The 21,921-nt window shown below is 47.7% G+C and overlaps 1 protein-coding gene across 2 annotated transcripts in view; it reads right to left on the reverse strand.

Annotated features, from left to right (window-relative positions):
- The window catches only part of GBA2 (glucosylceramidase beta 2), a 470,157-nt gene that overhangs the window by 31,902 nt on the left and 416,334 nt on the right, over positions 1-21,921 (reverse strand). For both annotated transcript variants that reach the window (XM_069626781.1, XM_069626780.1), the window contains exon 14: positions 941-1,083. In XM_069626781.1, coding sequence (XP_069482882.1) covers positions 941-1,083 — 143 coding nt within the window. The remainder of the gene's footprint in view (positions 1-940; positions 1,084-21,921) is intronic.

Raw genomic sequence — 21,921 nt, forward strand, 5'->3', positions numbered from 1 at the left:
AGAGTAAAAGCATGGTTTACAGGCCACCACCAAGATAGACCTGCAGGAAACTGAACTCAAGCCAACACCCTCTGCCACATTCACCCTGAACTCCAGTCGTCACCGTACATCTTTTTTAAAGATCCTCACGCCTCCCCTTGGACATCCTTTGTGCCCTCCCAAGAGGGGCTCCAGCCATACAGTTTAAAAAAAAAAAACATTACTTGCTGCAATTCATGGTTTTAATTTTATTTCACTCACATAGTCCCTATTAAAGCCCACCTTCTAATACGTCTGTGTTTGAAATTGTCATCACTCACATTCACTTCACCGTCTAATCTATTACAGTTTGAATTAATGTGTCTTCTCACATTTGATGAATTCACTTCAAATCTATATAGACTTGTATAGTGTTTTGTATGACTCTCACCCCAATGTGTATTCACTAACGTGTTTATATATTTACCCCTAAATGCCAATTGCGGATATATTTCATCTTGAAATCGCCAATCAAATGGAAAAAAAGTCTTCAACTTTCAAGTAGATATTTCAGTACATGCCTTTGTATTAAAACACATATTTTCGAAATGAGTACTAAACGTGTGTAATCTTTGGCTCCACAACTCCCATCAACCAAACTAGGACAGTAATGGCAAGGGATCATGTAGTCCAAACATCTGGAAAGCCAGAAGTTGCTGAACACGGGCGTTAGGACACAGGATTCCCACATTGCCAAGTTGTTCCTTCAGATAGCAAAATTAATCACTATAAATAAATACTGCAAATGGCAGAACATATGGAGGTCTTTTGCACAGCCGGGAGAACTTCCACCCAAGTGCGAGGAAGACGGGCGGCACTGCATGGGTGCCTCTGGGCATGGCTCACTGCTGGATCCTTAACAAGTGTTTTAAGGGATCTCGAAGGTGCTAACTAGGCCCATGATAGAAAAGGAAATACGTACCGTTCCACAACAGCCTTTCAAACGCAGACTTCCCTTTCTCCAGGATACGCGAGTACTTCTGCAGCATCACATCGTCGCTTAATATTTCGGCCATCTTGCACATCACGCAGACAGAGGCAAGCCAGAGGCCCCCACAGTAGGCACTGCAAAGAGTGAGAGGAGTTAACTATGCGCCATCATCTCACTGCTGTGCACTTTCCTCACAGATTGCATGGTCCGCCTCCTGGGTGCGATTCCATCCTCCCTCAGACGGGTACTGCGCATGCTCAGATACTGGATTACTGTCATCTCAGCACCTCGCTCCATGGGACCGTTCACAGATTAGATCATCTCCCACCTGGATAATAACACTTCGCAAATGCCATAGTATACCCTCATAGGACCAATCCCCCTCAAAGATGTAATGATGTCTTATAAATGTGAAAATATTGCCAGCAAATATGTAGTGCGTGAAAAAACAGTGGTGAAAATATTGTTTTGATCGAGAAGAATTAATTAAAAAAGCAGAATGCCCATTTCGAGTGCATTCGGGGTGGCAAAACAAACTGAAGGCCATAATACTGAACAAGGGAAGCGGGGGTTATAATGGGTGCCCCCCGTAACGATTTTGGAATTATGGGCTGTTGGTGTGTTCCACGCATACATTAAAAGCACAGTATGGGACAAAATGTGAACAAGTGGGCTTCGCAACTTTATAACTCAAGCTTTTGGAATTCGTTTTTTCAACCGAAAATCCAAAATATCTCTGCAGTTAAAACGTTGCCAAGCAACATGTAGTAAAAAAGCAGCTGCAAAGTAGCCATCAATGAAGTGCTGCTAGGGTTAAGGAAGGCTTTGTGGTCTTGTGATTGCCTGGTTTATAAAGGGCAAGGATAGGGTAGGGGTTAGGGTTACAGTAAAGATGTTGGTTAGGTTACAGTTAGAGTGGTTGCTGCAGAGCTGGTGATATTGGGGTTTGGTTAGTCGTTAGGGTAGATTAGGTTACTGGATAAGTGCTAACATATGGGCTATGGTAAGGTTAGGTTTTAAAGAAAGGGAGAGGGAGGTTGGAGAGGGCTGGTGATGATGGCGTAGAATAAGGGTCCGGATGACTAATGGTTAGAGCAAAGCAAGCATTCGAGTTGCAGCTAAGCTAATGCTAACTTTAGGATTAGAGCAAGGGTTTGGGTTAGGGCAACAGCTATGTAATTTGAGGAAAGCTGCGATGGGGTTGGAGTTAGGTTCACTATTCAATTTCCATTGATTTTGTATTGAGTAACATGCAAATAAAATGCTTTAGCGCACTGATAGGTTAGTGCGAGTTCTGGCTAGCAATTAGAGTTAGCAGAAGGTTTAGGAACGGAGTTAAGGTGATTGCGGAGCATTTATTAAATGTGTGAGTCATTGTTAAAGTTACAGCCGTTTACTTTTGTGTATTTAAAATAGCTTTTTGGCAACCTTATTATTGGCAACATTTTTACACTGTGCATAGAATGAAGCATTTGAAAAAGCCTTTTTGCGGATTACATTTTCACATGTTTATTGACTTTTGTGCATTTAAAAAATAGCTTTTTTGGTGACCTTATTACTGGCAACATTTTTAGACTTTACATTGAATTACATTTTTTAAATGACTTTTTGATTTTCACCTGACTACATTTTCACATTTTCACATAGAACCGGTTTGACATGTGCCACTGCTAGAGAGCACTGCAGTAGGGATGCAGGCTTAAAAAAACAAAAGGTGCAGAACAGCAGAGCACCTGCACTTTTAGTCCTCTGTACGTTTGAGCCTGCTTGCTAACAGGCTGCGTGTAATTGGCACAGTAGAACAAGTTACTTCTTACCTTGTAAAGTTCTTTCGATGGGAAGTTCCTCCGACGTATTCCTTATCTTTGATGATTCGTCTCCAGCTTGCTGGCCTCGGAAATTATTTCTCTGTAGGGGGCGCTGCGCGTTGACGTCCGCCGAGTCGATGTCCCTCAACAGCCACCGTATCGGCACCGACGTCACCATGCCCATAAATAGCCACGTGCGGCGTCCGTTGCTCAGTTCCGTTTTGTAGCATAAGATAAGTCATGCCTGAATTGGTTATTGACCTTGAAGGAGCATAAGCTGCAATCACAAGAGAAGTATTACTGCGGGGATGGATGGGAGGGGCGATAAGGAATACATCGGAGGAACATCCCATCGAAAGAACGTTACAAGGTAAGAAGTAACTTGTTCTTCGAAGGGATTGTGTCCTCCGACGTATTCCTTATCTTTGATAGACTCCCATAGCAGTGGCATGTAATTGGAAGTGGGAGTAATAATGTCATGTATCCCTTTTAGGAATGAACCGAATGTAATACGGCTTTGCCAAATCTGGTCTCTTGAAGAGGAGGAATCCAGGTTGTAAAATTTTGTGAATGTATATGCGGATGACCATGTGGCAGCAGCACATATGTCTCGGACCGGTACCCCTCTTTGGAGGGCCGAAGAGGCTGCGATACCCCTGGTTGAATGAGCCCTAAGATTTTGGGGTGGCTCTTTCCCTGCCAGTTTGTAACATTCCAGAATGGCCAAAATAATCCACCTGGAAATGGTCTGTTTTGTTATGGGTAGTCCCAACTTGTGACCCGAGTATCCTACAAACAGTTGGTCTGCTTGCCTAATCCTAGCCAGTCTGCTGATGTAAAAGCTCAGAGCTCGCATTGGGTCCAGCCTATGTAGCCTTTCTTCCTCTTTCCGCGATGGGGAGGAGGGTAGAACGAAGGTAAGGTAATTTTCTGAGTGAAATGAAATTCAGAAACCACCTTTGGGAGGAAATTAGGTTTCACCTGTAGGACAACTTTGTGCTTATGGAAAATTGTATGGGGGGGGTTTACAAGAGAGCTTGTAAACTCTCACCCTCCTAGCAGATGTTAGTGCTACCAATAGGACAGTTTTAAGAGTGAGAAATCTCAGCGAACAAGAGTGGAGTGGTTCGAATGGAGTACCCATTAGGAAATTTAAGACTAAATTTAAGTCCCATAAGGGAACTTGGAACGGTCTTGGAGGATAAACATTAGTTAATTCCTTGAGAAATTGTATTACTAGAGGTAGTTTGAAATACGATGGTTCCTCCGCAGTGTGCTTGAAGATTGAAAGCGGTGCGAGATAGCCTTTTACTGTGCCAACTTGAAGGCCTGAGTTTGCCAAGTAGAGTAGAAACGATAACACTGTTGGTGTACCACATGAAAAAGGGTCGATATTGCCTTCTCTACACCAGCTGCAAAATTTGTTCCAACGGCAGCGGTATAAAGGCTTTGTTGCTGGCCTTCTGGCCGAAAGCAACACCTCCATGACGTCATCAGGGAGGTCCCAATCCTTGTACCTCACCCTTTCAGAAGCCAAGCATGAAAGTTGAGGGTTCTGATGTCTGGATGGAGAACCTGACCTCCCTTCTGTGAGAGAAGATTCTCTTTGAGTGGAAGACGGATTGGAGGACAGATGGACATATCTAGAAGGTCCGGGTACAACGTTCTCCTGGTCCAGTCCGGGGCAATTAGGATCATGGTTTTCCGTAATCTTCTCAATCTCCTGATCATTTGAGGAATAACAGGGACTGGTGGAAACGCGTAAAGGAGTGGGAACTCCCAGTCCACTACGAACGCGTCCCCTAGAGCTCCTCTCGGGGGAAATTCCCTTGAACAGAACAGATGGCACTTCCTGTTGGTGCTGGTGGCGAATAGATCCACCTGAGGGGTTCCCCAAAGGGCGAAGATCTCTTGAAGGACTTCCTGAGCTAGCTCCTACTAGTGGGAGACTGCTCTGCCTGCTCAGAGTGTCCGCTGTCAAGTTCTTCTCTCCGGCTAGGTGGACTGCCGATAGAGAGATTTCTTACAGAATTGCCCAAAACCAGAGCTGCATTTCCTCTCTGCACAGTGGCAGTGACCCTACGCCTCCTCTTTTGTTGAGGTAGTGCATGGCCACCGTGTTGTCCGTCATTATCAGGACATTTCTCCCCTGTACTGATGGCAGGAAAGCTTTCAGCGCTAGTCTGATAGCTCTCAGCTCTAATAGGTTGATGTGTAGTCTGGACTCCGATGGAGACCAACGACCACTGATGGTCATGTCGTTGGCATGGGCTCCCCACCCCGTGAGTGAGGCGTCTGTGACTACTGTTATCTCCGGCCATGGTTGCCAAAACCGTTCTCCTTTCAAGATGTTTTCTGGTAGGCCCACCATTGAAGGTCGTGGGCTACCTTGTCCGGAATCTGGAGGAGATCTGTCATTCTCCCTGAGAATTGCGACCACTGAGTTCTCAGTGCCCACTGAAGAGATCTCATTCTCAGGCGAGCCTCTGGCACAAGGAAGATGCAGGATGCCATGAGGCCTAGCAACCTCAAAAAGTCGAAGGCTGGGAGACGGACATTTTGAAACTTGTTGACCATCTGAAGAATATCTTGAGCCCTCACATCTGGTGGCGAGGCTTTTCCCAGGGAAGTGTCCAGGACCACCCCAATGAACTGGAGTCTCTGTGATGGTATCATCTGGGACTTCTTTAAATTGAGAGAGAAGCCCAGTTTGTGAAGGAAGTGGCAGACATAATCTAGCTGGATCTGAGCTTGTTCCGAAGATACAGCTCTGATCAGCCAATCGTCCAGGTATGGGTAGACGTGGATCCCTTCCCTCCTTAGACTCGCAGCCACTACCGACATTAGCTTGGTGAAGACCCTCGGGCGGAGGTCAGCCCAAATGGCAGAACTCGAAATTGATAATGAGAGTCGCCAATTGCGAACCTCAGGTATTTCCTGTGTTTGAGATGGATTGGCACACGGAAATAAGCATCCTGAAGGTCCAGAGATACCAGCCAGTCCTGGAGCTGGAGGGCCTGAAGGATCTGAGAGAGAGTTACCATCTTGAACTTGTCCTTCCTGAGGAACTTGTTCAATTCTCGTAAGCCCAGGATGGGTATCGGTCCTCCGTCCTTCTTTGGTATGAGAAAGTAGGGGGAGTACCAGCCCTTGTTCCTGTCCGCTACAGGTAACGGTTCTATGGCACCTCTCTATAGCAGGTCTATAATTTCCTGCAAGAGGAGCGGATCTGGAACTTTTAGAGAGCCGTGCCCCGGTGGATGACTCTGAGAGGTGGGTAGAAACCCTGGGCAACTGTCTCCAATGCCCAAGCATCTGACGTAATAGCCTGCCATTCCGTCAGATGGTGAGTTAACCTGCCCCCTACAGGTGTTTTGTGTGGAAAGACCTTGGTTTGGGGGTGGCTGATGCAGATGCCGAGGGTAAAGAGGCACCTGTTGCTGCTGCGGCTTTAGTACTTTTGACCCGTCCACCTCGGGTGGATCTCCTTTGGCCTCTTTGAGCCGGCTGTCCTCTGCCTTTCCCAAATGCGGAATAATAGCGAAAGGACTTTCCTCTCCCAGAGGTTCCCGAGGGGCGAAAAGGAGTTTGGCGGATTGCGGCTCCTAAAGATTTTGCCGCTGCTTTAGATGTCTGCAACTTTTCCAGACTGTCATCAGCCTTTTTACCGAATAAAGAAGAGCCGTCAAAGGGCATATTCAAAAGTCTGGCCTGTAAATCTGGAGCAAAGCCAGACTTTCGCAACCACGCATGCCTGGGATTGTCGTACTTGCCACCATGGCCCTGCTGATACTGTCAGCGGAATCGATGCCAGTTTGAAGTGACTCGCACATGGCATCTTTGATGATGTTAAGGAAGGCTTCCCTTTCCTCTCCTTCCGGTATGCAGTCAGCCGCTGATGAAGCACACTCCCACAGTGTGTGACTGAACCTGGCGAGCGTACAGGTGGCGTTGATGGACTTCAATGCCATACTACAAGCAGAAAATACTTTTCTTGCCATAGAATCGTACCTTTTGTCATCTCTATCCTGTGGGACAGTAGGGTAAGTGGATCTGCTGCTTGATGAAGTTGTCGCTTGAACCACCAGGCTCTCTGGAGTCGGGTGTTTTGATAAGTATTCAGGGTCAGCCGCAGCTACCCTATACTTGGCTGACAATCTTTTATTGACTGCAGGGATAACATCAGGAGTTTCCCAATTAGATGAAATCTTCCTTTGCAAGGCAGCATGGAAGGGGACCACAGGATCCTCCTGTGGACCTTTGTCTAGTATGTCTGTCAGGTCATCCTGTTGAAGAACAGGTGAAGGCGCAGACCAACCCATAAATTCAATAATCCTTGCCATCGGGGTTCTATAGGGTGTTTCGGCATGTTCCCCTGGGTCTGGTTTGACAAATTCCACTTCTGGGAAAGTGTCCAGCCCACTTGCCTCATGTAAATGATTCCTGTAGGTCTTTCAAACTTCTTTCCACAGAGGTAAAATCCTCTGAAAGAGGTAGTGTGGTCCTCTGCAAACCGAAGGTTTCCTGGTCAGAATCCTCCCCTTCTTCATAGATTGAAGCTAATCCGGGGTACTCTGACCTCGGAAATGGTGTAAAACCCATTTCTAAGGCAGAAGGAGCCAAACTCGTCATTATTGGGTGAGAAAACGTCGATGTCGTCGACGCCAATGTGACAGGCTTCGAAGGCACGAGAAAGGCGTCGAGAAAACTGGAAGAGGCCTCGAAGAACTCGAGAGGATCGGGATCCTACCCGAGGATGTCGACGACGGTCTCAGCGTCGTGCTGGAGGCTCTTGGTATCACTGTTGGCTGTGAAGTAGCCGTGGTTTTCTCTTTCATCGGCATCAGCTTCGATTCGATCGACCGATGCGTCGAAGAACCCTTCGACAACGGCGTCGATGGCGCCGATCCATGCATCGAAGGGATCTTCGACAACGTCGTCGATGGCACTGATCCATGCGTCGAAGGGATCTTCGACGACGGCGTTGAAGAAGGTGCCTTCTTACCAGATGGCCTGCGGCGCTCTCGGGTGGACTCTTTCGGCAGGTGCAGCTACTCGCTGCGTTTCGATTTTTTGGGTTTTTCACCCGGGGTATCACCCTCAGCTGTCTTCGAGGGGGTCGAGGCCGCTTTCTCGAAGACGCTTAGCATTTTCTTCCTGAATTCCTCCCACTCAGCCCGAGAACTGTGTTTTGTGGAGCAGGAGACCCTTTCTGGGGAAACAGAAGATGACGAGGAAGGGGATCTTCGACATCTCTTCTTTGAGTGTCTAGATCTGGACGAATGGTGGGAGCTACTTAAAGACCTAGCATGGGAATGCTTTCGACGGCAAGGAGACGAATGCCTCGGACGAAGAAACCTTCGAGGAGGTTTTGACTGATTTACTTCTCTCGAGCTTCCCCTTGTGCTCCTTCAAGGCTTTCGCTGTCATGGACATGCAGTCCTCACACTCCGAACAATGGTGCTCGACTCCCAAGCACCACAAGCAGATCCTGTGTGGATCTGTTATCGACATTTTCTTACCGCAATCTCGACATTTTTTGAAGCCGGACCGCGGAGTCGTCGGTTCCGATGAAGAAGCCATCGAGAGAACGAGTTGGTATTTAGAGTAAATATAAGATGGTTTTATCTGACTGAACTGAGCAACGATATTCCGAGGCCCCACGAAGCGTGGAAAAACGGAACTGAACAACGGACGTGGCTATTTATGGGCATGGTGACGTCGGCGCCGATACGGTGGCTGTAGAGGGTCATCGACTCGGCGGACATCGACGCGCAGCGCCCTCTACAGAGAAAAAATGTCTGAGGCCAGCAAGCTGGAGACGAATTATCAAAGATAAGGAATACGTCGGAGGAGACAATCCCTTCGAAATGTGTATTCAGAGGAGGGGAAACACACCAAACGCATATATTGTTTCACAGTGCTTTATAAGAGCTTGTGAAAGTAACAACCCACTCTGGGGCAGGACTAGAGTTGCCTATTCCATCCCATGTAGGGCCTCTGCCCTCATTGATCACGTGCAAGAGGGTGCACTGGCTCTGTCCAACAGGGGTGCAGGCTCTCAAAAGCTGAACAGTAAGCCCAGAAATGAATGAGGCTTGGACAAAACTTGGGTTCAGACACCAAAAAAGGAGAGCCCTCCTCTGGCTTTCAGGTTAAGAAAATTTGGGGCACAGGCTAAGAACATTGATGTGACAGACACAGGGAAGCAAGGGTGCTAACAAAGTAAAAGAGGCGCTGGTTCAGAACAAGGAGTTGTAGACACTGAAAAACATGGGTTCAAATGGCAGAAGTCTGTCTGTTTAGTACGCTTGAACTTTTGAACCTAAACCTACACTGATCATATGCAAGCCGGTGCAGTGGGGCTGGCTTAGCAACACAGGGCTAGTGGCTCAGAAAGCCAGGAGGTGCATAATCCGAAGCAAGGGGTTCATGCTAAATGATTTAGGGATTAGACCCTAAACAATGAGGTTGAATAAAAAGACGAGTGCAGAAGAACACAGGTTGTACATCTCAGCCTTTACCATCAGTGATCATGTTCTGCCAGGGTCCCAAGCCAGTCCTAGTCAGGAAACCCAGAAGTAGCTCTTCGATTATGGCCACCCCATATAAGGCAGCCAGGTCAGTTTTGGGGGTTTGTTCAGAGGGCAATTACATTTAAGGAATTTTGGCTGAGAGGGCAAAGGCAGGAGTAATGAGAATATCCTGGAGGTGGTGTTAAAATGGATTTCTCAAATCTGTCTTGGTGGACAGATTTCAGGAGGCCAGTCTAGTTATAGTGAACAGGGGAACTTCTAGAGGTTAGCCAAATCCAATCAAGGTAAGTGGTCAAGGCTTAGTCTCAGGAGAGGTGAGTGAGGTCATGGATCCACAAGGAGTCCACACAGTGAAATAGACAATGATTCTGCTTAGACAGGTAAGTACACAAATACTCTCACACAACACTCATTTACAGAATTGATAGGGAGAATGTTCAATTTTGTGCCAATTCCCTTTAACCTTAGAGACCCCCAACTCTTTTGTTGGACTCAGGGCTTTTCTAATTTTAACTCCAGAGTGAGTGAGACTTTTTTCTCACTTGCGTTTTTTCTGACTACGATTTTTGTGTTTCTTACTGTTTAATGGAGTCTGGTAAACTCCATAGGCATCTGCATTTTGCATTATGACACACAGCACCTTTTGCGCAGTGGCACTAAGAAGTCCCTTGGACTTCTCTTAATGTTTAACTACCTTTTCTTGGGCGAACTACTGTTGCCAAGAATAGTAAGATGACCCCGGCAGTGGTTTCTTTATTACTACTTTGTGTCATGTATCTGCATGCTGAATCATTCGCTGCAGCACAGCACCTAAGAGTGACCATTTTCAAAAAATGGCCGGTCATCTTTTTTCACTATTTCTTTTGAGTTTCCTTTCTTCTGGGCTTTTACTCTGTTTGAATCGGGTTTGAATACTTTGTGTGTTTTGCATTTGGCAGGCTTCAGTCCTGAAGCCTGCCCAGGCTCCAGTTTGTCTAGAAAGGAAAGAAATGAGGGAGGGTCCAAAAACTTCCCTGTCCTTTGCTGTGCCTTAGTGAACCAGTTCTGATTGGCCGGCTGGCTGTTCTGTAGGATAGCCACCCTGCTCGGTGATTGACAGCCTATGGCTGTGAATGAATGGGAACTTGCTTAAAAGGCTAGGATTTCGGGACTACAGGCAGAGTCGATCATTGGAGGACATCATCTGACGAAGACGTGAAGAGACGCCAGCAGCACCCTCCTGGACTGAAGTGCCAGGCAAAGCCCTGCAGCTGGGCTAACCCTGTTTTTGTTTCCACTGGGAAGAACCGTACAGAACAACCTCCTCCCGTAGGCTGGTTGGACCAACTAGCCTTAAGACAAACTCCATTTTGGTGCAACCCTCAACTTGCAATGATTTTCTAATACTGCAGAATCCCAATGCCCGGGGACCCCTGATCATCATCAAGTGCATTGTCTTGCAAAGTGCAGATCCGTACAAAACTTCGTGGGTATACAGGGGACCCTACAGAAGCAGGAAATCTGCATCCAGAGTCCCCTCACCAGAGTCCAGGACAGAGGTATCAAGTAACCTCTAACCAGAGATGGTCATTCTTTGCTGCAGCGAAAAAGGCGCCAAAATTACAAAGAGCCGCCGAATCTACTGCAGTCCCTCTCGAGTGTTGCTGAAGGAGCCCACCAACGTCCTCCCCTTCATCACCACGACTAAGCACCAGGACCAAAGCTCTGCTGCACTGCAACCTGAAGGCATCCTGCTGGAACAAATTCTTCAGTTCACAGGTACTGTGGGGTTTGGGGTACATAAACCTTTTGCCATTTGTGGTGTTTCCTACCTTGGGGAGTTCTACTTTACCCTATTCTGAGTTAACCTCAACTCACTTGCACTGGCCTTTCAGTTTGTGCTTCTTCAAGGTGACTCCTCTTGAGTTGCTGTGATTTTCTATTTGAACTACTGACTAATTAAGAACATCTTCTAAGAAGAGTGCAGCATCAGAATTTGAACTGGCATATTGACTTTGGCTGTCCTGGCTCCCCACAGGCTACCTTCTGAACCCATTGGCTCTGGCAGTGCTTGTTCCCTTACAGGTTTAAATTGTTGAACACTTATTTCTGGGATAAAAGACTGCATGCATCCCTCTCAGAGAATAAAACTTTTTTGTAGAATACTAGTATGCTCGAAACTAACTATAAACGTTCCCTCCCTTACAACTCAATACTGCAATGGTGATACAAAATAAGTGTTATCACGGACCTCAAATGAAGTCACTCTTGGTACTGGAAAATGTATAATATATGAAAGTATTACTCACCTGCTTTATTGTTCACTTTTTTAATTGAATCCTAACTTGGGCTAAAGGTTACAATGAGTGTGTAAGTGTTTACTTGGATACCTGTATTTACTGATTACATTGTAGAGTTCTACAGCTCACATTACTCCTCTCAAGATAAGGCTGGCTGCTCAGTCACACTACCAACTTGTGTAGTACAGGTTGATATTAATAGGTGGATTACCTAATACCAAGAGATAAGTCTTGTGTAGTTCCAAAACAGTTGGACAACATCCATTCTTACCCAACACAAAGCATATATGCAGTCACCTTTGGTTTGTAGAAATGTATACAATTCACATGAACACCTACAAGGAAGGTAAGTAATTATGCAATCAGTATTTATGCAACCAGGAAAAACAGTTCACAAGGTTAATACCCTAACTTTATGAGTTTAATCCCTAAGTTGAATGGGGCCTTGTGCACAAAAGTCAAAAAGTTCCTTTAGGAGAGGGGACAAAGTATGGAACGGTTCTTGTGGTGGTGAAAAATGTTCCAGAAGACTTATTGAGTATTTTACTGTAAAGTAAGTATTATTTCTTCCCAGCGAGGTAATGGAACAAATCAAAGTTATTCACATAGTTAATTCTAGGGGAGATAGGGACTTCTTTAAGTATTCAGATTACTCAGAACCCTTACTCTTATTTTCCCAAGTGACTTGGCAGGTTGACTGGGAGTCGCTAGAGGTAGGTTTTCCCACCGTTGGATCTTGTAGAAGATGGCCAAGAGCTGGGGATGCGAGGAGGATTCTGGTCAGGTCCAGGAGCGGAGTACAACCCTTTCTGAAGAATTGCAGCATGCACCAATGCAGGCCTCTTCAGGACACTACTAGATGGAAGCTGGTTCCAGTGACAGTCACTGCACACAGGCGACAGCATGTGTGTCTCCAGTCGCAAACAAAAACAGGGTTCCAGGACAGGATGCTGAAACTGGACAGGAAGTTGACTTGTAGGACGAGCTGGCGACCACTGAAGTTCCAGGCAAAAATGTGGAACAGCAACAACTCTGGTGTGCTATCACAATCCAGAGCTGGTTGGTCCACCGGGAGGTCCAGGGACGATTCCGAAGCCTTAAAGCTGCAAGAATACGAGAATACGTCTAGACTGGTTGGTCACACCAGTCCAAGGGTCGAGGGCCTTCTCAGATCAGGTAGTCCAGCAGAGCTTCACTGGGACAGTGGCAGGAACGGTCTCGCCAGGCCTCTTCAGAAGACGTCCATGGATCTTCAGTCGGCTGCACAGCTACACATGATACTTGGCTTAGTTTGGAATTGCAGCAGGACTCCTCCTCTTATCCTAAATTCAGCTCTGTGATCAATCTCAGCCTTCCAATAGCAAGGATCTGCACTTTTCTTTTGTGCATGCACCCTAAACCTTCTGGCACCATTTTGTGTATTGGAACCAGACAGTTGCAACCCACTTCATGGGTCCACACACAAATAGCATGTACTAGCCTGCGAAAGTAACAGCTTCCCAGGCAAATGCATGACCATATTAGCAATTTCCTGACCCGAGAAGGCAAGAATAAGGCCAAACAACAAAATGGCCAAAGAAAAAGCGACTTTTTGTGGCATGGCCATTATAGAACACTAACCACCCTTAGTCACCAAATGCGGTAAACATGATAGTGGCAACTAAAAATATAGCAACAATTGTATAAATTGAATCTGCTGCTAGCAGCTTTTACGTCGACACATTTAGAAGTAACCAAAAATGGAATAGTTAAAATGCTAGGGTGATACACAAGTACCCTCATTGTACTGCATTGAAAGATGCTGTGTGCAATGTTAAAAAGATACCAAAGAAGGCAAAAAGTAAAAGATAAAAGAGAAACAGTTATCCAGTACTGACCGTCTGAAGGACAAACGAGCAGAAAGACTTCATTTCTCTAGTCAGGACAGAAGCAAAAGGTTTGGGGGTCCATAGAATATCAAACGAAAGGTGTCTAGAAGAGAAATCTTTCTTAACAGGTGGTTGAGGAGATAATTGTTTGGGGGTGGCAGAAGAAGGGTGGAGTGTTTACCATCAGAGAGAACATTGTTTGGAGGAAGAGTAGAACAAGACTAGCTGAGTGGGAATTGTTAGGAATGAAAGTTGGGGGTTGTTACCACCAGATGGAGAATTGTTTGGGGCCGGCAGGAGGGTCTTCATCAGGAGGGGGAGAGTGTGAACTAAAGGCAAGAAGTAGAGGAAGACTAAAGCACAGGCAAAGGTCATGTATAGACCAGGGACCACCAGCAATGAGACAGACAGAAGAGCTGGGGGACATAGAATAAATCAGTAAGATTAATGCAAGGAACGATTTTCTTTTTGAACCTTTTTCCTGCAAAGATTCCTATGGAACCCCATTCATTTTGCTCCGTTTTTTAATCATGTACTGATGTTTGGAAGGGAAGCGAAGCCTTTGCTCACATGTAATGGGGAAACTGATCAGTCTTTCAGTAATCAGTACCGGGATACTGATTCCCTTTTGAATTCTTGTTTTTTACAATTGCACACAGCAGCTTACAGTGCAGTGCAATGGGGATACTGTATCACCCTAGCTTTTTGGTTACTTTTATATGTGCCAAAAGACAAGCTCGTGGTTCTTTCTGGTGTGCAGATAATCGTTTACCGCCAATTGCTACTAAACGGGGCTAATGCCATGAGATTTGTGGTCGTTCTTTGGACCCTATTGTAGTTTGGCCTTTTTTCCGACTTCTCAGTACAGGAAAGTCCACATTTTTATTTGTATTTTAATTTTTATATAGCGCTTTACTCCAAAGCGCTTTACAGCATAACAACCAGAAAACCTCAAACATTGAACATAGAAGCAATAAAATATACATGACTCAAACCAGAAAAACAGCATGTGGAACAATTTGGATTTGGGAAGGAAGAGGAGAGGTATGGGAAGGAGAAAAGGGAAAGTGAAAAGGGAGTAGAGAGAGTACAAGGGAGGGTGGAGATCATTGGGGGGACAGGGAGAGATAAGGAACAGTGCGATGGAGTGGGGAGGAGAAAGAAGGAGGAGGAAGGGGAGAGAAGTCAGGGAGGGGGTGAAGGAGTGATTTTAAGGAGGACCGGAAGGAGGAATAGGTGGACATGGAGCGGATAGAGAAAGGAAGGGAGTTCCAATGTAGGGGGGCAAGGAGCTGGAAGGAGCGGAAACGAGAAGAGGCACAAGGAGGTGGGGGCACAGACAGTAAAAAGATCAGCAGAGCATAGGGAGCTAGAGGGAGCATAGAAGGAGAGAAGAGAGGAGAGGTAAGGAGGGGCAAGGTCATGAAGAGATTTAAAAACGAGACAAAAGGAAGTGGAATTTAAAGAAGTGGAAGGGAAGCCAGCCTATGCTGGAAAGTCAATTGGAGATGGAATCATGGAGCGAGAGAAGACATAGGGTATGGGTGGCAGAGGAATTTAAGGGGGTGAGATGGGAAGAGGGAGACTGAAAAGAGAGAATGAAGAACAGTAGAGGCGAGAAAAGATGAGAAAAGAGATTAAGAGTTTGGTAGCATGGAAAGTGAGAAACAGACCTTACGGATATTAAAGAGGTGATAGCAACAAGAGCGAGTAGTAAGGGAAATGTGGCAAGTAAAGGAAAGGGAAGAGTCAAAGTAGATTATTAGATTCTGGGCATGAGTGGAGATGGGAAGATCAGCTGGGGGGAAATTAATGGAAGGAGGAAGGAGGAAGCGTGTTGGAAGGAAATAAAAGGACTTCAGTTTTGTCCGTATTGAGAAAGAGAAAATGCAATGACATCCAGTTTTTAATGGCAGTGAGACAGGAGGAGAGTTTAAGATGAAAGACAGGGGTGAAGGAAGAGAAGGAGAGGAACAGCTGAATGTCATCCGCATTGAAATGGTAAGAAATTCCAAAAGAGGAGATGAGAGGAGCGAGAAGTGAAGTATAGAGTGATAATAAGAAGGGTCAGAGGATGGAACCTTGGGGAACGCCATAGTTCAGAGGGACGGTGGAGGACGTTTGATCACCCCAAGAGACGGCGAATGAGCGGTTGGAGGGGTAAGATGAGAGCCAGTTAAGAACTGAGTCTTTGAAGCCAAAGAAGGAAAGAGTATTGAGAATTAAGGGGTGATCGACAGTATCAAAAGCAGCGGAGAGGTCAAGGAGGCCAAGGATTGAGGATTGCTTAGCGTAGCAAGCGGTAAGGAGAGAGTTAAGGACATAGGTGAGGGCAGATTCAGTGGAGTGTTTGGGGTTTGGGGTGGAAGCCAGATTGAGAGGGGGGGAAGCCAGATTGAGAGGGGGGGGGGAGGAGAGAGGTTAGAGATAAAGGTCAAAAGTTGAGAATAGGCAAGGCGTTCGAGCAGTTTAGAGAGGAAATATAAAAGTGGGTAGGGATGGGATCAGAAGGGGCGTCAGTAGGGTGGGATTTGGATAGGAGGAGAGAAATGTCTGATGGAGTGATAGGAGAAAACTTAGACATACAAGCCGAAGGGGAAGGCAAGGAAGGAAGGGAAGGGAGTAAGGAGAGCAGATAATCTTTTGATGGAGAATACATTTTTTCAGAGAAGCAGATGGCAAAGTCAGAGGGAGAAAAAGGAGATGTAGAAGAGAGGTAAGGAGAGTTGTGGAGAGAGGAGGTGAGAGAGGGTTTGGAAGATAAGACGAGGATAAGAGGCTTGGGAGTGAAGAAGGTTAGACAAGTAGGAGCGTTTAGCAGAATTAAGGCAGGAATCTTATAGCGAGTGAAAAGAAAAGTAGGAAGTTTGGTTAGGGAGAGTGGGGGATTTGCGCCAGGGGTGCTCACTCAAGACAACAGAGGAGAAACTGCATGGCAAAAAGGTGCGGGGAGAGCCAGGGTTGAGAAGGCTTATGAGTAGGGGAGAAAGAAGAGAGGGGATAGAGTCGATCGAGACTAGAGATGAGAGAGGGGGACAAGGAGGAGAGGGCAAGGTCAGCAGGGAGAGATGAAAGGTGAAAGCGATGACGAGCAAGAATCAAGGAAGAGTGAAGGGTTAAAGTTCCGAAGGTCACGTCGTGTGAAAGAAGTGGTGGGGGTAAGGAAGAGGGAAGAGAGGAGCAAGGAGTAAGTGAGAAGGAGAGTAGAGAGTGATCAGATAGATAAGAGGGAAGAGATGAAACAGGGGAGGAGGAGTAAGTAGAATTAAAGATGAGATCAAGTGTGGAGCTTGAAGAGTGTGTAGGAGAAGAGGGGAGAGGAAAGAGAAGGTAGGAGTCGAGAATTGAGAGAAGAGGAGAGGGATATGGCAGAGTGGGAAGGTGAAGATAAAAATCACCAAGGACAGTGAGGGGGAAGGGGAGGGGGAGATGAGAGAGAGGTGGTGGTCAAGGTCATCGTAGAAGAAAGAGAGGGGGCCAGGAGGTCTATAGATAATTAGGAAGGATATGGGGTGATGGAATGAAAAGGATTTATACTGGTTTCCAAAGGAAGAGATGGTAGGAAGGGATAAAGAGGAGGTAGATGAGAGGTATTTAGGATGGAAGAGAAGACCAACACCTCCACCACAACCAGAGGGACGAGAAACATGAGAAAAGGAGGAGGAGGAGGAGCAGATAGAGGCAGAAACAGTAGAGTTGTAAGGAGGGATCCAAGTTCCAGTTAGACAGAGGAAGTGTAGGTTGAGCCGAAAGAACATGACTAAAACAGCAGCAGTTTTATTGCAAAGGGATCTGGCATTCCAAAGAGCAATGTTGATTAGGCTAGAAGGTTGGATTGGAGGATGGATGAGGTTAAGGCGACAAGGAGGGGAAGAAAAGGAAGGAGGAGGGCGGGGAAGGGAGTTGAGCAAGGGAATGGACATGAGGATAAGGGAAGGGATGAGGAGGAGAGGGAGGAGGGGAAAGGGGGAGTGGGAAGGAGTAGGGGGGAGTAGGGTAGGTGAGAAAGGAGAGATCTAGCAATGTGCATGACAGGTAAGGGGAGGGATAGGGAGAAGGAAAGAAATTAGAGAAGGAGGAGAGTGTAAAGATAAGGAGTGTCGCGGAGGGAGAGAAAGGAGATAGGAGAAGTAAAGAGTGGGAGAGAAGAGAGGGAGAAGGAGAGTACAGTAAAGGAGTGATCGAGAGAGAGAGAGAGGGAGGAACGGAGATGAGGTGGGGGTGGAGGCAAGTAATCCCAGGTTAAAGACTCAGGTGGAAGGAACCAACAGCAGGGTGGAGAGTACACACTTAGAGAAAACAGGCAGCAGTTTTGGAGATTCAGGAGGTAGAAATAGGGCCAGGAGCAGTCAACGTCGCACCAACGAGGAGGAGGAGGCTTGGCGGTCACTTCACTGTGGAGTTATGGCCGGAGCCCAGACGGGAGCCAACACTGCGCAAAGGAAGACAGGCAGTGGCCCTCAGTGACAGGTCAGCAGGTAGAAGTGTTGTAACAGGCTGATGGCAGCAGGAGGCAGAGAGCAAGGTCCTGGGCAGTCAATGGAGGGGGGGCAGCAGCAGACAGGGATGGAGTACAAGAGTGGTAAGTAAGCAGGGAGCCAGGACCAGGGCAGACAATGGAGGGGGCAGCAGCAGAGAAGAACAGAGCACAAAGGTAGTATGTAGGCAGTGAGCAAGGTCCAGGAGCAAGAGGTCCAGGCAGCAGGAGGCAGAAAGCAAGGACCTGGGCAGTCAATGGAGGGGAGGGGGGGCAGCAGCAGACAGGGACGGAGCACAATAGGGTTGGCAGGCCAACAGGTGGAGGCGCCGTAGTAGGATGAAGGCAGCAGAATGTTGAGAGAGGCGCCCTGCACGCAGGGTAGAGTCTAGCTAATGGAGGGGGCTGCTGCAGAAAAGAACGGCGCCCAGACCCTCAGATCCTTAAGAGTCGCTGCCGTAGTAGGCAGGTGGCTGAAGTAGGCAGGAGTAAGCAGAGAGAGGCACCCGGCCTTCCAGGATAGAGTGGGAAGGACACACCATCGCCGTGAGCCAAGGAGGAGAGGGTGGGTACAGAGGAGAGGCCGCAGGGCGTGCGTGGAGAGCCAGCAGACCAACAGCGACCGCGGCGCACGGGCAGAACAGGTGGAAACACCGCAGCAGGCAGACAGCAGCAGCACGCTGAGAGAGGTGTTGTCCTGCAGGGATCAGGCTAGGAGGAGGAAGGAGCCAGAGGAAGCACCATAGCAGGCAGTCAGCTGCAGCAGACTGAGTGAGGCACCCGCCCACACAGGACAGAGCGAGAAGGCCACACCACCGCTGATGAGCCCAGTTGGAAAGTGCAGGCACAGAGCAGAGGCTCCAGGTAGCCTGGGGAAGAGCCGGATGGAAAGCAGAGGCTACAGCTCGTGGGTAGTGCAGTCACAGCAGGAGAAGAGGCAGCGGGTCACTTACTGGAGGAGCCACAGAGGTGCCAGTGGTCCGGATGGGAGGCAGCAGCAGGCCGCCTGCTGAAGGAGTCTAGGAACAGGCCCAGATGGAAGGCAGCAGCGGGACACTCCGTGGAGGAGCCACAGAGGAGCCAGCAGCCCAGATGGGAGGCAGCAGCAAGTCGCCTGCAGAAGGGGCCACGGAGCAGGCCCCAGATGGAAGGCAGCAGAGGGGCGCTCAGAGGAGGAGCCAGCAGTCCAGATGGGAGGCAGCAGCAGGCCGCCCGCTGAAGGAGCCACGGAGCGGGTCCTGAAAGGAAGGCAGCAGCGGGAACATGCACTGCAGGAGCAAACCGGAGCCCAGATGGGACGCAGCAGCATGTCGCTTGCTGAAGGAGCCACGGAGCGGGCCTTGGATAGAAGGCAACAGCAGGTGGCTCAAAGGAGGAGCCACGGAGGAGCCAGCAGCCCAGATGGGAGGCAGCAGCAAGCCGCCCGGCGAAGGAGCCACGGAGCAGGTCTTGGATAGAAGGCAGCAGCGGGAACGTACACTGCAGGAGCAAACCGGAGCCCAGATGGTAGGCACCCGCAGTCCGCTCGCTGGATGAGCCGCAGAACAATCACCAGAGGCCACATGTGCAGGACCTGCGATGCGAGCAGGCAGGTCCGAAGGCAAGCGGGAGTCATAACTCAGGATGGAGGGTCCAGTTCACAGTGGGGCTCGGTATGGAGGTGCGCAGGAGGTAAGAGCATAGAGGCTTAAGGTGAGAACCAAAAGAAATTGTAATAAATGCTGATTTTTAAGTTTGAATCAGCCTGAATTCAGGGAGACGTCTGTTCAGGTGACCAAGCTACTGCGCCCCCTGGTGTCTTATATATATTATTATATAAGGTCATGAACTTGCCTGGGGGGGGGTGTGGGTGGGTGTGTGTGTGGGGGGGTGTATCTGGAGGGGGGCTGAGGGTGTGTGTGTGTGTGTGTGTGGGGGGGGGGGTGGGGTGTGTGTGGGTGTGTGTTTTTTTCTCCGAAGACCCAGAGTGGTGCTTCAGGCCTTGGACTACTGGGACCAACTAGTGTCAACGCCTAAGAGGATTCAGCTTTTCAGACTTTGAAGTGTCCCTGGACTGCTCTGTGGACTGACCAGCTCTCTCGTGGGCTACCTCGCCATAAGCATCGCTGTTCTGTGTTCCAGTCTGGAACTTTGGTGGTCGCCAGCTTGTGCCAACTCACCTTGCTCCATAATTCCAGCTTCCCAACTTTAAGGGAACCTGCCCTGGAGCAGATCTTGTGACTTGAAGAATGCCCGTCGCCTACGGATCGTGATTATTGCTAGAACACCCCTTTGTCCATCCGATTAAGTGTAGCAAGGAGGCCTGCATAGTTGGATTCTGCATTTCTTCAATGATCAGGTTTGCATCATGCAGTTGCAACCGACCAGAAGAATCCTCAAACACTTAACTCCTGGGCACCTCCCACCGGAACAATGGGGTGATCTATATCAACACCTGTGAAAGTTGGAGTCGAGGGGGGGAGAGGATTTAAGTACGCATCAGTGTGCCCCTCCCCCTATCCTTCATAGTATAAAACTGGGAACAAGTCCCTTTGTTTCCTCTCCCTTCCGTCGTCAGGTATCCTGTCCCTGGGTTAGTGTTGGGTCTGGAGGAAAGGAGAGAACTTCAATATCCTTGGGTAAACAGTTGTTGAAATAGTTTGAACCAAATTACCACCACAAGCCCATTGCATCCCAACTCCTGTGACATTTGAGCACAATGCCCCATTCAAACCTAGGCTTCAGACTTCTAAATTTAGGATATTGTACTTGTGATTGGTTCCCACCATTTTGTTGCAACTACATTACTTACCGGCATTGCTTCATAACTTATTTGATGTCTATTAAGTTAACCTAATAGTGATTGTATATATTAGGATTATAGAAAAATTGTGTGATAGTACTACTTGCTAATTTCATTTTTCAGTGTGTTCTAAGGCCTAAAAAAAATAACTATTTTTATAAGTGACTATCTGAATTGAATTGTGTGCCATAATATCAAAACTTGTCTCATTCAACCTCTTTTGAAAAAAACCAACTCTAGGCCAGACGACCCAGCCAACTACCAGCCCATTAAGAACCTCCAGTTTATTGGCAAAATCTTGGAAAAACAACTACTCGCCAGAATCCAACAACTCCACCTCCTAAATGATCATCAGTCAGGGTTCCATCCCAAGTGTAGCATCGAGACACCAGGTTGTGGATGAGCCCTCCAAGTCATAGATAATGGCGACTCATGCCTACTCATCCTTCTTGACCTCTCGGCTGAATGAGCTTGTTGCGTTCTAACCGACTCCAGGTCTCCTTTGGAGTCCCCAAGTGTAAATCCTCTCACCAATCCTTTTTAACCTTTACATGATGCCTTTGGGCACTCTCCTCAAAGATCCCAATATCACCATCCACCAATACATGGACGATACTCAGTTGTACATGAGATTAAATAGCGTGCAGGACATCATTCATCTCTGCGATTGCCTAGCCATCATCCAGTCCTGGATGTTGGCTGCCTACCTCAAACTAAACCCATCAAAGACCAAATTCGTCCTCATCGGTCCGCCCGCTAATACATAACTTGCCCAACAATGGCTCAATGATATGTGCCTAGAAGGATTTGATCCACAACTCTGACACAGCAAAATCCTTATGCTTTACCAGTGACAACAGCCTGTCCTTCCAGAAACACATAACCAATAAGGCCCAAACAGCCTGGCTCAGAATCTCTACCCTTAGTAAAATTAAACTCTTCATCTCGCCATAGGACTTCCCGTCCGTAGTGCAGGCCCTTGTGGTCTCGTACATGGATGGGGCAAATTCCCTCCTGACAGGGGACTCGCAGCTGCTCACCTGGCTCCCCTAAAAGCAGTCCACCAAGCTGCAGCACATCTCATTACAGGAGCATGGAAATTTGAACAAATAACCTGCATCTTTCACAAACTACATTGGCTTCCGCTCCAAGCCAGGAAACTGTTCAAGACTGCATTTATCATCTACAAAGCAGTCATGAGTAGCACACCAACGTACCTTGT

Source organism: Ambystoma mexicanum, chromosome 6p (assembly GCF_040938575.1).
Source record: "Ambystoma mexicanum isolate Mex_15411 chromosome 6p, UKY_AmexF1_1, whole genome shotgun sequence".
NCBI lineage: Eukaryota > Metazoa > Chordata > Amphibia > Caudata > Ambystomatidae > Ambystoma > Ambystoma mexicanum.